Source organism: Bombina bombina, chromosome 5, assembly GCF_027579735.1.
Source record: "Bombina bombina isolate aBomBom1 chromosome 5, aBomBom1.pri, whole genome shotgun sequence".
NCBI classification, from domain to species: domain Eukaryota; kingdom Metazoa; phylum Chordata; class Amphibia; order Anura; family Bombinatoridae; genus Bombina; species Bombina bombina.
The window spans coordinates 1,141,423,546-1,141,440,022 of record NC_069503.1 but is presented as its reverse complement, the minus strand read 5'-3'; the positions used below and the strand labels follow the sequence as shown (position 1 = coordinate 1,141,440,022).

The 16,477-nt window shown below is 37.3% G+C and overlaps 1 protein-coding gene across 2 annotated transcripts; it reads right to left on the bottom strand.

The window, feature by feature from the left end:
- Nucleotides 1-5,078: 5,078 nt before the first annotated feature.
- On the bottom strand, nucleotides 5,079-13,523 carry LOC128661194 (uncharacterized). 2 transcript variants are annotated; one of them, XM_053715437.1, is made up of 3 exons: nucleotides 13,435-13,520; nucleotides 8,506-8,551; nucleotides 5,079-6,464 (listed from the first exon to the last, which is right to left on the bottom strand). In XM_053715437.1, exon 3 carries the CDS (start codon nucleotides 6,409-6,411, stop codon nucleotides 5,200-5,202), a length of 1,212 nt encoding a protein of 403 aa, XP_053571412.1. In that variant the 5' UTR covers nucleotides 6,412-6,464; nucleotides 8,506-8,551; nucleotides 13,435-13,520; the 3' UTR covers nucleotides 5,079-5,199. The 2 variants fall into 2 exon arrangements, with proteins under 2 accessions (XP_053571412.1, XP_053571413.1); XM_053715438.1 differs by lacking the exon at nucleotides 8,506-8,551 and having other exon boundaries at nucleotides 13,435-13,523.
- Between the last annotated feature and the right edge of the window lie 2,954 nt (nucleotides 13,524-16,477).

The window sequence follows — 16,477 nt, the reverse complement described above, 5'->3', positions numbered from 1 at the left end:
TGCTGTATTAGGCTACTACATACAGTATGTGTGTGTTTGTGTGTATGTGTATATATATATGCTGTATTAGGCTACTACATACAGTATGTGTGTGTTTGTGTGTATGTGTATATATATATGCTGTATTAGGCTACTGCATACAGTATGTGTGTGTTTGTGTGTATGTGTATATATATGTGCTGTATTAGGCTACTACATACAGTATGTGTGTGTTTGTGTGTATGTGTATATATATATGCTGTATTAGGCTACTACATACAGTATGTGTGTTTGTGTGTATGTGTATATATATGTGCTGTATTAGGCTACTACATACAGTATGTGTGTGTATGTGTATATATATATATACTGTATTAGGCTACTACATACAGTATGTGTGTGTATGTGTATATATATATATATATGTGCTGTATTAGGCTACTACATACAGTATGTGTGTCTTTGTGTGTATGTGTATATATATATCCTGTATTAGGCTACTGCATACAGTATGTGTGTGTTTGTGTATATGTGTGTATATATATATATATGCTGTATTAGGCTACTACATACAGTATGTGTGTGTTTGTGTGTATGTGTATATATATGTGCTGTATTAGGCTACTACATACAGTATGTGTGTGTTTGTGTGTATGTGTATATATATATGTGCTGTATTAGGCTACTACATACAGTATGTGTGTGTTTGTGTGTATGTATATATATATATGCTGTATTAGGCTACTACATACAGTATGTGTGTGTGTTTGTGTGTATGTGTATATATATATATGCTGTATTAGGCTACTACATACAGTATGTGTGTGTGTTTGTGTGTATGTGTATATATATATGCTGTATTAGGCTACTACATACAGTATGTGTGTGTTTGTGTGTATGTGTATATATATATATGCTGTATTAGGCTACTACATACAGTATGTGTGTGTTTGTGTGTATGTGTATATATATATGCTGTATTAGGCTACTACATACAGTATGTGTGTGTTTGTGTGTATGTGTATATATATATGCTGTATTAGGCTACTACATACAGTATGTGTGTGTTTGTGTGTATGTGTATATATATATGTGCTGTATTAGGCTACTGCATACAGTATGTGCGTGTTTGTGTGTATGTGTATATATATATATATGCTGTATTAGGCTACTACATACAGTATGTGTGTGTTTGTGTGTATGTGTATATATATGTGCTGTATTAGGCTACTGCATACAGTATGTGCGTGTTTGTGTGTATGTGTATATATATATATGTGCTGTATTAGGCTACTGCATACAGTATGTGTGTGTTTGTGTGTATGTGTATATATATATATGTGCTGTATTAGGCTACTACATACAGTATGTGTGTGTTTGTGTGTATGTGTATATATATATGTGCTGTATTAGGCTACTACATACAGTATGTGTGTGTTTGTGTGTATGTGTATATATATATGTGCTGTATTAGGCTACTACATACAGTATGTGTGTGTTTGTGTGTATGTGTATATATATATGTGCTGTATTAGGCTACTACATACAGTATGTGTGTGTGTTTGTGTGTATGTGTATATATATATATGCTGTATTAGGCTACTACATACAGTATGTGTGTGTTTGTGTGTATGTGTATATATATATGCTGTATTAGGCTACTACATACAGTATGTGTGTGTTTGTGTGTATGTGTATATATATATGCTGTATTAGGCTACTGCATACAGTATGTGTGTGTTTGTGTGTATGTGTATATATATGTGCTGTATTAGGCTACTACATACAGTATGTGTGTGTTTGTGTGTATGTGTATATATATATGCTGTATTAGGCTACTACATACAGTATGTGTGTTTGTGTGTATGTGTATATATATGTGCTGTATTAGGCTACTACATACAGTATGTGTGTGTATGTGTATATATATATATATACTGTATTAGGCTACTACATACAGTATGTGTGTGTATGTGTATATATATATATATATGTGCTGTATTAGGCTACTACATACAGTATGTGTGTCTTTGTGTGTATGTGTATATATATATCCTGTATTAGGCTACTGCATACAGTATGTGTGTGTTTGTGTATATGTGTGTATATATATATATGCTGTATTAGGCTACTACATACAGTATGTGTGTGTTTGTGTGTATGTGTATATATATGTGCTGTATTAGGCTACTACATACAGTATGTGTGTGTTTGTGTGTATGTGTATATATATATGTGCTGTATTAGGCTACTACATACAGTATGTGTGTGTTTGTGTGTATGTGTATATATATATATGCTGTATTAGGCTACTACATATAGTATGTGTGTGTTTGTGTGTATGTATATATATATATATGTGCTGTATTAGGCTACTACATACAGTATGTGTGTGTTTGTGTGTATGTATATATATATATGCTGTATTAGGCTACTACATACAGTATGTGTGTGTGTTTGTGTGTATGTGTATATATATATATGCTGTATTAGGCTACTACATACAGTATGTGTGTGTGTTTGTGTGTATGTGTATATATATATGCTGTATCAGGCTACTACATACAGTATGTGTGTGTTTGTGTGTATGTGTGTATATATGTGCTGTATTAGGCTACTACATACAGTATGTGTGTGTTTGTGTGTATGTGTATATATATATATATGCTGTATTAGGCTACTACATACAGTATGTGTGTGTTTGTGTGTATGTGTATATATATATATGTGCTGTATTAGGCTACTACATACAGTATGTGTGTGTTTGTGTGTATGTATATATATATATGCTGTATTAGGCTACTACATACAGTATGTGTGTGTTTGTGTGTATGTGTATATATATATATATGCTGTATTAGGCTACTACATACAGTATGTGTGTGTTTGTGTGTATGTGTATATATATATGTGCTGTATTAGGCTACTACATACAGTATGTGTGTGTTTGTGTGTATGTATATATATATATGCTGTATTAGGCTACTGCATACAGTATGTGTGTGTGTTTGTGTGTATGTGTATATATATATGCTGTATTAGGCTACTACATACAGTATGTGTGTGTTTGTGTGTATGTGTATATATATATGTGCTGTATTAGGCTACTACATACAGTATGTGTGTTTGTGTGTGTGTATGTGTATATATATATGCTGTATTAGGCTACTGCATACAGTATGTGTGTGTGTTTGTGTGTATGTGTATATATATATGTGCTGTATTAGGCTACTACATACAGTATGTGTGTGTTTGTGTGTATGTGTATATATATGTGCTGTATTAGGCTACTACATACAGTATGTGTGTGTTTGTGTGTATGTGTATATATATATGTGCTGTATTAGGCTACTACATACAGTATGTGTGTGTTTGTGTGTATGTGTATATATATATGTGCTGTATTAGGCTACTACATACAGTATGTGTGTGTTTGTGTGTATGTGTATATATATATATATATATGCTGTATTAGGCTACTACATACAGTATGTGTGTGTTTGTGTGTATGTGTATATATATATATGCTGTATTAGGCTACTACATACAGTATGTGTGTGTGTTTGTGTGTATGTGTATATATATATGTGCTGTATTAGGCTACTACATACAGTATGTGTGTGTTTGTGTGTATGTGTATATATATATGCTGTATTAGGCTACTACATACAGTATGTGTGTGTTTGTGTGTATGTGTATATATATATATGCTGTATTAGGCTACTACATACAGTATGTGTGTGTTTGTGTGTATGTGTATATATATATGCTGTATTAGGCTACTACATACAGTATGTGTGTGTTTGTGTGTATGTGTATATATATATGTGCTGTATTAGGCTACTGCATACAGTATGTGCGTGTTTGTGTGTATGTGTATATATATATATATGCTGTATTAGGCTACTACATACAGTATGTGTGTGTTTGTGTGTATGTGTATATATATGTGCTGTATTAGGCTACTGCATACAGTATGTGCGTGTTTGTGTGTATGTGTATATATATATATGTGCTGTATTAGGCTACTGCATACAGTATGTGTGTGTTTGTGTGTATGTGTATATATATATGTGCTGTATTAGGCTACTACATACAGTATGTGTGTGTTTGTGTGTATGTGTATATATATATGTGCTGTATTAGGCTACTACATACAGTATGTGTGTGTTTGTGTGTATGTGTATATATATATGTGCTGTATTAGGCTACTACATACAGTATGTGTGTGTTTGTGTGTATGTGTATATATATATGTGCTGTATTAGGCTACTACATACAGTATGTGTGTGTGTTTGTGTGTATGTGTATATATATATATGCTGTATTAGGCTACTACATACAGTATGTGTGTGTTTGTGTGTATGTGTATATATATATGCTGTATTAGGCTACTACATACAGTATGTGTGTGTTTGTGTGTATGTGTATATATATATGCTGTATTAGGCTACTGCATACAGTATGTGTGTGTTTGTGTGTATGTGTATATATATATATATATGCTGTATTAGGCTACTACATACAGTATGTGTGTGTTTGTGTGTATGTGTATATATATATATGCTGTATTAGGCTACTACATACAGTATGTGTGTGTTTGTGTGTATGTGTATATATATATGCTGTATTAGGCTACTACATACAGTATGTGTGTGTTTGTGTGTATGTGTATATATATATATGCTGTATTAGGCTACTACATACAGTATGTGTGTGTGTTTGTGTGTATGTGTATATATATATGCTGTATTAGGCTACTGCATACAGTATGTGTGTGTTTGTGTGTATGTGTATATATATGTGCTGTATCAGGCTACTACATACAGTATGTGTGTGTTCTTGTGTATGTGTGTATATATGTGCTGTATTAGGCTACTACATACAGTATGTGTGTGTTTGTGTGTATGTGTATATATATATGCTGTATTAGGCTACTGCATACAGTATGTGTGTGTTTGTGTGTATGTGTATATATATATGCTGTATTAGGCTACAATGTGTGATTTTTTTAAAATTTTGGGATGGTGGTGTGCCACAGGATTTTTTTAATGTAAAAAAGTGTGCCACGGCAAAAAAAAGGTTAAAAATCACTGCTCTAGATGAACACCAGAAGTTTAATTTTGACTTTACTGTACCTTTAATTTATTAGTTTATGAGATCAATAAATGATCAGATCCTCCTTGCCTGTTTGAGAACCCCAAACTAATATTGATATAGTTAGAGCAGCCAAGTGTCAGTGTGTTGTATACAGTAGCAGGATTGCAGCAAAACTTCACTGAGATCCAAATAACTCTGTGTTCTCCAGCTGGGCAGTAACCGATGAGAGTTAAACACCTCAAGTTTGGGAGTTCCTGTTTTCAAAAGGTCATACAAACAAGACCAACGAGTCTGCAGGGCAACCCGGGTCCGACGGTTAAGAATGATTCCCCTAATGGTCTTTTTTACCCTAAGCTCCTTCAAAGAAGGCAAGTCAAGGTGGCTGAAGACTAGTCCACGACTCTGAGAAACGTCTAAGAACTCTAATGACCTGGATTCTAAAGGGTAGGATACCCCCAAATCCTTCACTGGCACTAGAACTTGGAGAATTAATGTCTTGAGCTTTGGAAGTGACCTGGTAAGTTCTTGCATTGTTTCAGGTTGGACACCCTTAAATACCCAGAAGTAGTTCAGTTCTAATATTCTAAGATGTTGAAATTGGGTGAGAAGAGAAACAGAATGTTCTGACCAGTCAAAAGGCAACTTCATTCGGCACAGTTTTGGAGAGGTGCGAGTCAATCTCTCAAACAGAGTCTGGAAGCTATTGAACTGGTCAGTTTTAGCAAGACATATCTGGGCCATACTTCCAGGAGGATAAAAATCTAAAGGTTCCAAGTGAGTCAAAGTCCAATTCAGTTCAAGCTCCTGCAAATCTCCACAATGCACACTCTCTAGAAACTGAAGTAAGAAGTCAGCCCATTTGGTCCTTTGGTCTCCAAGGTCAAAGCTAGCACGGAGGACAAGCAGACTGGCTCCTCTGGAAGTCAGGTGGTAAGCATACTGGTGTACCCACTCTTTCCACCTTTCAAACTCTCTCACAGAAACCAGCACCCCATCCATACCTGACAGGAATGCACCCAACCTCATAAAATCAGCCACCCTCCATAGACGAGGTGTACGCATAAGCTTGCTCCAATCTGAACAGACCAGGGCAGCTGTGCATTTCTCCACCTCAGAGAGAAAAGAGAAGATATGGAGCTGACAGTCAATTGGAAGCATGCTGAATGGAAAGTAACACTTTGTCTTCTGACATCTTTGTCCACTTGACAATTTGTTGGTGGCAAGTGTAACACCAGAAGAGGATGAGGCCCCAATTTCTGTTGTAGTTTCCGACTGCTCAGAAGGATCTTGCCGCAAAAGTTTTCTCTCTCGTAACATTTTAGCACATTCCATGTATCATCCAATACAGTGCAGAGAGGATGCTGACTCCTATAATCTCATGACATCTGTAAAATAAAGCATTATCATTGTACACATCCATACAGGGTTGAGAGTCAAGTCAGAAAAAACATTAGTTGCTATCCAGTAAATAAAAGTTAGTAATCAATACAGTACCTTAATCTTAGCAAAGACTGGTGTACATTTGCAGTATTGGACATATATGAGGAATCTTAAAGTGTATTCCAAATTAATTTGGCCACAAAATCTGCTTAGGGTGCTTAGTATTGATGACCCCCAAAACAGCTCCCCAAGAACACCTTACCAGAACCTGAAAAACCCACTCCTTACAGTAAGAGAGAGGAATGGACATTTCCACTACAGAAGCACATGGTTCCTTCCCAAATACTACAACAAAAACTGTACGGTTACCGTCTACCTGCTCCCTATACTCTCTGAAGAGAGAAACTTTGTGTTTTAGAAGCACTAATTAATGACATTACAGCTCCTCTCAACAATATGGTAATAATGAACTAATCTCATTATCTACAAAAAACTCAGGATTGAACCAATTGCTGTCCATTTAAAAGCTGAGATTTAAAGTATATTGGGGTGTCTCTCTGATACTGGGTCAGGGAAGCCAATCACAGAGTGCACAACCAGTCTATTGAAATCCGTTCTTCATCTCACCTGGGGAGCATTGTGTTCCTCAGAGGCAAGAGACATTCTCTTCTGATCTCTATGGGTTGGGATGAGGAAGAGAGGTGATGGCTGAAAGAAAAAGGATGGGGAAAGGGAGAGCAATGACCCTTAAAGTGACATAAAGGTGGGTCTAGTGCTCTGCTCTATAAATGTATCGCTAATGGGGAATGCATTGCAAGGGCAGTAAGCACGATCATAATAGTATATGTTCACATTTCTTAAAGGGACACCCAAGTCAGATTTAAACTTTCACGATTTAGATAGAGCAGCATTTTTAAACAACTTTTCCAGTTTACTTCGATCAACAAAATGTGCTTAGTCTTTTTATGTTTCCACTTTCCTACTGAGCATGTGCAAGAATTCACAGAATATACGTATATGCATTTGTGATTGGCTGATAGCTGTCACATGATACAGGAGGAGTGGAAATAGATATAACTGAAATATGTAAGAAACAAAATCTACTCATTTGAAGTTCAGACTGCTATTGCATTGTCTTTTTATCCTGCATTTGTTAATTATGCAAATCTGCTGTATTTACTGCTCCTTTAAATATTTAGGATACAAAGAGATTTTATGGAAGATATTAATTTAGTATACTTTGTAACATAATCATTTTATTTTCTTATTGTCTTTTTCTTAAAAACGTATGTGTAGCTTTTTAATACAAACTGGTGAGTGACAGACATCTGAACTATCTGACTTGCTTTAAATAGAGCACCTTGTTTTTAATTTTGTATGCGCCTGATGAAACGCCCTTTTTAGGCTGAGAAACAGTCTTAAAGTTTATGAGACATCAACAGATTGTTTCCATAGGGTGTGCGCTCACCCTGATTTATTACACTTCCGATTTGGGCAGTTTTCCTTCCTGCGGATCACAACCTTCGTCCGAGAAAGTTTTTCGCCAGGTCTCCCCGCGGATTACACAGATTTCCTGACACTAACGGGAGGAGATCGTGGTTACGCTATGAGGCGCCCTTTCTCTTCTTTTATTGCCTACAGATTCATCCTATCACCTGTTTCTCCAAGTGGAGCGGCCTCTTCATCACCATTGTTTCCAACAGTGACATTATGATATAGTCTGACTTTTTATACCCATTCACTTATCAAGAGTTTGAGACACACAGACCTTTTTTCCTTCTATAGGATTGATATATTTTATATTATTTATTCACACACATATATATTATTCACTATAGTGTGAGCGCCCCCTTCAGACATATATTCTAGAAACCTTACTCATGTTCTTTTTGTATCTAAAGCTAAAGGGGGTCTTTGCTTGTGCACTCTGGAACTCTCGCTCTGTGTGCAACAAGCTCACTTCTATCCACGACCCCTTCATCACCCATTACCTCAACAGTCTTGTTCTCACAGAAACCTGTCTCTCGCCATCAAACAAAGCCTCACCTGCTGCATTGTCACGAGGGCCTCCACTTCTGCCACACCCCTAGACCTGGAAACAGACAAAAAAGTGGTGTAGGTTTTACTTTCCTTTTGTTGAACCTTTCAACAAATACAAACCATCTCTTCCCTCACATTTTTTTGTTTGAAACCCTCTGGCTCTCAACTCAATTTATTGACCATTTTGCAGCCTGGCTACCTTATTTCATCTCCTTAGACACCCCTGCCCTCATTCTGCTGACAATCCCCCTTGCCCCTGGAGAAAAAAAAAACTTTTCCAGCTCACTTCCTCGAACGGTCTGTCACAATGGACCGACTCTCCCACTCACAAAGACAGACACTCCCTTCATATGACTTTAAGCTAATTTCACAAATTCTCCTTTTCCTCTTTCTGACCATTATCCCCTCACTTGAAACTTCACAGCACTCCCTCCTTCCATCCCTCACACCAAAAAATCACAAGATCAGCAAAATATTTAAAACTCTCTTAAACCTCTGCTCTCTTCCATCTTCTCCTGCCCTGACCAATCTACCTGTATCTGTCACTACAACAACTCTTACATTGGTCCTTGACGACTTGGCACCTCCTACCATAGCTCGGCCCTGGCATACTCCTCACGTTACCTGAGAGAAAATCTCAGTGTTCAGTGGACTTTCTTCACTACAAGTTTATCTTGAACTCCTATTTTTCTGCCCTTAACCTCTCTAAGCAGGATTACTTTCTACCCAAAAGTTCCACTTTTAACACCCTTCTATGGCCACCCCCAGCTCCTACTACCACTTCTCTCTAAGCTTAAGATTTTGCCAGCCACTTCAACAACAAAATCGATTTCATCAGAAACAAAATCACTTCTCAACATACTACCAGTATCCAACCCGCTCAACAGTTTGCAAATGTCTAAAAGCCACAATTTCAGCTTGTTTGCCCTGTTACTAAGGAAGTTCTTCCTCTCACCTAACTATCTGTCCCCTCAATCCCATGCCCTCAACCTACTGCCTTCCCTCTCTTCTACTCTTACTCCAAACCTCACACATGTTCACTCTCTCAGCACCGATATATGTCCCTCATCCATTAAACATGCACTAGTTAAACCTATCGTCAAAAAACCTTCTCTCGATCCAACATCCCCATCCAACTACCGCTATTTTTACAAACTGTGGCGGTGCGTACAATAGGTAGGTTTAAGTTAAACACTTTTCCAGCGTACCTCGGAAGAGAGCACAGAAAATAGCACCTTAACGTTTGACATTAAACCGGCTTCAAAAGAAATGTACTCACTGGAAGACTTCTGCTAGTTCAAAATAAGTTTTATTGAAGACTCTCAGTGAAAATATCTTCAATTATGCTTTTAATAAAAAAAAAAAAAAAAAAAAAAAAAAAGTGTTTTTTGTGTCCCTTTAATTATGCATAGTAAACTTAACTTGCACTTTCATTATTAATTTTGCTCACTTTTCCTGTAATTTAACTTTTTTTTTTTCTAGTCATGTAAAAAGCTGAAGTGCATGCTCAGACTTCAGAAAACCCAACCCTGAGCTACATTCTACAAGGTGATTGTTTATTATGTAAGGTACAATAAACATACTTTTAAAAAGGTCTTGTAAAACAATGTAATGCCGCACACAGGTTGTACTTGGTAGAGGGTAGTGTGTATCAGAATGTGCAGTAATCACAGGGGGGGGAGGATATATTTTATATCCTAAAATGGTAGTGTAGAAAATATCAGTATTTAAACCCAGCATAACTGTATGAATAAACCTTCTGTATATAGCAAAAATAATAATAAAACCTGTACTTTTATTCCACAAATCCTCTGATCTGGTGACAAACATGCCGTGATGACACTATGTATTTATGGTGCCCGTGCAGCAAATTGTAACTTAAAGGGACAGTCTACTCCAGAATTAGTAATGCTTAAAAAAGATAGATAATCCCTTTATTACCCATTCCCCAGTTTTGCATAACCAACACTGTTATATTAATATACTTTTTACTTCTGTGATTACCTTGTATGTAAGCCTCTGCAGACTGCCCCCTTATCTCAGTTCTTTTGGCAGACTTGCATTTTAGCCAATCAGTGCTGACTCATAAAGAACTCCACAGGAGTGAGCACAATGTTATGTGAGCACAATGTAAAATGCCCTGAAAAAGCATGCGTTTTTTAACAGTTTAGAAATCAGTTTGAAACTACCTAGGTTTATCTTTCAACAGAGAATACCAAAAGAACAAAGCAAATTTGATGATAAAAGTAAAATGGAAAATGACTAACCCTATCTGAATCATGAAAGTTTAATATTGACTAGACCGTCCCTTTAAGTCACATATCAGTGCTGACATGAACTGCAAAAATGGGATTACTGGAATATAATTGGGATCATATTATAACCCCCCCCCCCCTTTACTTTAGGGCAGTTTATTTGGGTTATAAATTGTCATCTGGCCAGCCAATCAAGGGACACATACGTGCAGCTCCTCAAATCACTGGCCGTATCTTCATCAGGCTCTTTACTTGACTGGATTAGCAGAGGATAAACATGGTCAGAAACAGCATTTAATAATAAAATGTTCTAACAACTAACAATAGAATGTCTCTTAAGGCACACTAAGCCCACTGGCTCTGTTTCCATGCCCCTCTTCAGGCTACCCACTGGTGCAAGGCTTTATTTCTTTTGTACAAGGCAGGCGGTGAGCCAATCAGATGCTGGATCTCTCGCCCATAGGCGCTAACCACAGCTCGCTCGTGTGGCTCTAATCTAAAGGCTACGGATTCTGTAAGACAGGTGCAGGCTACTAACACAGGCCCTGGTTAGGATTTGTAATTTAAAGGGAAAGTAAACAAATTGGAATTACAAAACATTTCTGTTGTGTTGCTATAGAATAACACAGCCAAGTCTTAAAACAGATTAACCCCTTCCTGTCGGGACTTGTCTACGTTGGAACAAATTGCATTGTTTAGCAGTTAATTCATAAAGCCAATTAGGGAAAGCTTTGAGACGTCAGCAGGGTTCAGTTTAAGTTCTAGGAATGAGAAATTGATCAATTTTCAGAGGTATGTTACGTGAAAACAAATCCTGTCTAAGCCCTACAGTAAAGGAAAAGATTGTACAGCAAATGCTGATGCCAATAATGGATTATGGGGATGTAGTATACGCACCTACTCCGCAAACTCACCTTAATAAACTTAATACATTGTATAACTCGTTCTGCCGCTTTGTGCTACAATGTAACTACAGGACCCACCATTGTGACATGCTAAAAGAACTAAACTGGCTGTCGCTGGAATCCAGACGCACCCTCTATCTTTCCAGCCTTGTGTTTAAGTGCCTTTCTGGGAAGCTCCCACCCTACCTGAGCAGAATGCTCTCCCCTCCTATTCCCACCTCCTATAACCTCTGATCTAGTACCAGCACATTATTTAGCTTGCCTCAATACAAAAAGAAAGCAGCTCGATCCTCCTTTTCCTACCGAGCGCCACAGTTATGGAATGACCTCCCGCACACTTTAAAAGCTTCCCCATGCCTAATATCCTTTAAGAGATCCCTCTCTACATATCTCAAAACAGAATGCACCTGTCATGGTTGATTATATATTTCCTACCTGTTCTATGTTATATTATATATTGTGTATTATTATTGTTTTTGTATTTTATTGTACCCTATTGTATCAATGCAATGTTTTGTGGACCCAGGACATACTTAAAGGGACACTGTACCCCAAAAAATTATTTTGTAATTCAGAAAGAACATGCAATTTTAAGCAACTTTCTAATTTACTCCTATTATCAATTTTTCTTCGTTCTCTTGCTATCATTATTTGAAAAAGAAGGCATCTAAGCTTTTTTTTGGTTTCAGTACTCTGGACAGCACTTTTTATTGGTGGATGAATTTATTCACCAATCAGCAAGGACAACCCAGGTTGTTCACCAAAAATGGGCCGGCATCTAAACTTACATTCTTGCATTTCAAATAAAGATACCAAGAGAAAAAAGAAAATTTGATAATAGGAGTAAATTAGAAAGTTGCTTAAAATTTCATGCTCAATCTGAATCACGAAAGAAAATTTTTGGGTACAGTGTCCCTTTAAAAACGAGATAAATCTAAATGTATCCTTCCTGGTAAAATATTTTATAAATAAATAAATAAATAAATAAAAGGGGGGAAAATAAATACTAAAAATATACTGCAAAGTTGTTTCATTACTCATAACTAAACATTTTATATACAAATCTTAAGGTGTTTACTGTCCCTTTATAGGCAGTCTATTATCAGGGTTTGTGTCCCTTTAAGTGTGCAGTCTATTATCAGGGTTTGTGTCCCTTTAAGTGTGCAGTCTATTATCAGGGTTTGTGTCCCTTTAAGTGTGCAGTCTATTATCAGGGTTTGTGTCCCTTTAAGTGTGCAGTCTATTATCAGGGTTTGTGTCCCTTTAAGTGTGCAGTCTATTATCAGGGTTTGTGTCCCTTTAAGTGTGCAGTCTATTATCAGGGTTTGTGTCCCTTTAAGTGTGCAGTCTATTATCAGGGTTTGTGTCCCTTTAAGTGTGCAGTCTATTATCAGGGTTTGGGTCCCTTTAAGTGTGCAGTCTATTATCAGGGTTTGGGTCCCTTTAAGTGTGCAGTCTATTATCAGGGTTTGTGTCCCTTTAAGTGTGCAGTCTATTATCAGGGTTTGTGTCCCTTTAAGTGTGATGCAGCTGGACAATAAAATAGCCAGAGAGTTTATAAGTACAATGCGCCTGTGCATTAACCCCCTGGCACCCTGTGCCAAGCAGCAGTTTCAGTCTTTAGCCGTGGTATATGTGTTTAACAGGGCCTCTGTCTGCACAAAAGGCAGTGACCATACACAGGCGCTACAGGCCTGCAGTCTCTGTGAATAACAATGACACTGCGGGTGCCAGGAAGCCTGCTGTGTGTACAATACCCCCAGCCCACCGGGTACCTGCTAGTCACATCCTCGGCCCTGCACTCCCTGCTCTTGTCACTGCCACTATGTCTGCCATCTTCCACCTCCTGCTTCCTCTGTTGTCCCTGTCACATTTCTCGCATATCAATAAAGCTGCGTTAAAAAAATAATAAAAATCTCACGCTATTCAGATACAAGTGTACCAGATAAACTACTGCTTCCGGGTAGCGGCCATATTGCTACACCAGAAGTCCTGTCTGCTTTACCGGAAGTTCGGCCATGTTGTTAGGGGTATGATCTTTTTCACCTGTTTTTGTGAGACAAAAATAAATATTTGCTATATAAATAAATGAAATACATAAATGTGTGTTTATTGTTAAATAATGTGCAGTTATCTCAGTCATCTGGCTGCATAACCAGCATGTTATTAGACTTTCAGAAGTATGTTGCTGACTGTATATATAACATATATTTTATATTTACATTTGATTAGGGATTTCTAAAGAAGATTTGTAAATTAAAGAATATATTTTGCATTACAAAGAATAGCAGTTAATGTAGGCAATATATTTATACAGTTATATTTGTGTGACTGCTAAACATTATATTAGTCACTATAAACAGGTCAGTTTTATTTATTAAAGGGCCAGTAAACCTAGCAAATAATGTTATATAATTCTGCACATAGTGCGCTTAGCGTCAGGTTTCTAAAGCAAATTGTTAGATATTTAGCAAAGAAAACAGAACGCCGTTCCTGGCTCTACTGAGCGGGCCTGTTTTCTTCTCCTAAGCGCATCGCGGGCACGCTGTCTAGTCACAGCGCGTCCGATCGTGCTATTAAAATCAATGTAGCTCACTCCTGCTCAGGTCTGGTAGCGGGAGCGAGCTACATTGAGTTTAAAGGGACACTGAACTCAAATTTTTTATTTCATGATTCAGATAGAGCATGACATTTTGATCAACTTTCTAATTTACGCCTATTATCAATTTTTCTTCGTTCTCTTGCTATCTTTATTTTTAAAGCAGGAATGTAAATCTTAGCAACCAGCTTATTTTAGGTTCAGCACCATGGATAGCGCTCGCTTATTGGAGGCTTACATTTACCCACCAATAAGCAAGCATAACCCAGGTTCTCAACCAAAAATGGGCCGGCTCCTATGCATCACATTCCTGCTTTGTAAATAAAGATAGCAAGAGAACGAAGAGAAATTGATAATAAGAGTAAATTCGAAAGTTGCTTAAAATTGCTTGCTCTATATGAATCGAGATTTATTTTTGGATTTAGTGTCCCTTTAACCCCTTAATGACCACAGCACTTTTCCATTTTCTGTCCGTTTGGGACCAAGGCTATTTTTACATTTTTGCGGTGTTTGTGTTTAGCTGTAATTTTCTTCTTACTCATTTACTGTACCCACACATATTATATACCGTTTTTCTCGCCACTAAATGGACTTTCTAAAGATACCATTATTTTCATCATATCTTATAATTTACTATAAAAAAAAAAATAAAATATGAGGAAAAATTGAAAAAAACACACTTTTTCTAACTTTGACCCCCAAAATCTGTTACATATCTACAACCACCAAAAAACACCCATGCTAAATAGTTTCAAAATTTTGTCCTGAGTTTAGAAATACCCAATGTTTACATCTTCTTTGCTTTTTTTTGCAAGTTATAGGGCCATAAATACAAGTAGCACTTTGCTATTTCCAAACCACTTTTTTCCAAAATTAGCGCTAGTTACATTAGAACACTGATATCTTTCAGGAATCCCTGAATATCCCTTGACAAGTATATATTTTTTTTTAGTAGACATCCCAAAGTATTGATCTAGGACAATTTTGGTATATTTCATACCACCATTTCACCGCCAAATGCGATCAAATACAAAAAATCGTTCACTTTTTCACAAATTTTTTCACAAACTTTTGGTTTCTCACTGAAATTATTTACAAACAACTTGTGCAATTATGGCATAAATGGTTGTAAATTCTTCTCTGGGATCCCCTTTGTTCAGAAATAGCAGACATATATGGCTTTGGCGTTGCTTTTTGGTAATTAGAAGGCCGCTAAATGCCACTGCGCACCACAAGTGTATTATGCCCAGCAGTTAAGGGGTTAATTAGGGAGCTTTTAGGGAGCTTGTAGGGTTAATTTTAGCTTTAGTGTAGTATAGTAGACAACCCCAAGTATTGATCTAGGCACATTTTGGTATATTTCATGCCACCATTTCACCGCCAAATGCGATCAAATTGAAAAAAAAAGTAAAATTTTTCACAATTTTAGGTTTCTCACTGAAATAATTTACAAACAGCTTGTGCAATTATGGCACAAATGGTTGTAAATGCTTGTCTGGGATCCCCTTTGTTCAGAAATAGCAGACATATATGACTTTGGCGTTGCTTTCTGGTAATTAGAAGGCCGCTAAATCCTGCTGCACCTCACACGTGTATTATGGCTAGCAGTGAAGGGGTTAATTAGGGAGTTTGTAGGGAGCTTGCAGGGTTAATTTTAGCTTTAGTGTAGAGATCAGCCTCCCACCTGACACATCCCACCCCCTGATCCCTCCCAAACAGCTCCCTTCCCTCCCCCACCCCACAATTGTCCCCGCCATCTTAAGTACTGGCAGAAAGTCTGCCAGTACTAAAATAAAAGGTTTTTTTTTTAAAAATATATATTTTTTTTAGCATATTTACATATGCTAGGGTGTAGGATCCCCCCCTTAGCCCCCAACCTCCTTGATCCCCCCCAAAACCGCTCTCTGACCATCCCCTCTGCCTCATTGGGGGCCATCTTGGGTACTGGCAGCTGTCTGCCAGTACCCAGTTTGCAAAAAAAAGTGCTTTTTTATTTTTATTTGGCTTTTTTCTGTAGTGTAGCTTCCCCCCCCACACAGACAAACCCCCACCACCTTGCTGATCTTTTTTTTTTTTTTTAAATATTAAGGCATTTAAACATTTTTTATTAACAAATTTTCTGTAGTGTAGCGGTTCCCACCCGCTCCCTCCCCGTGCACGCGCCCGCCCCCGCCCTCCCGTGCACGCGCACGCGTCCGTGCGCGCCCCCGCTCATCCCC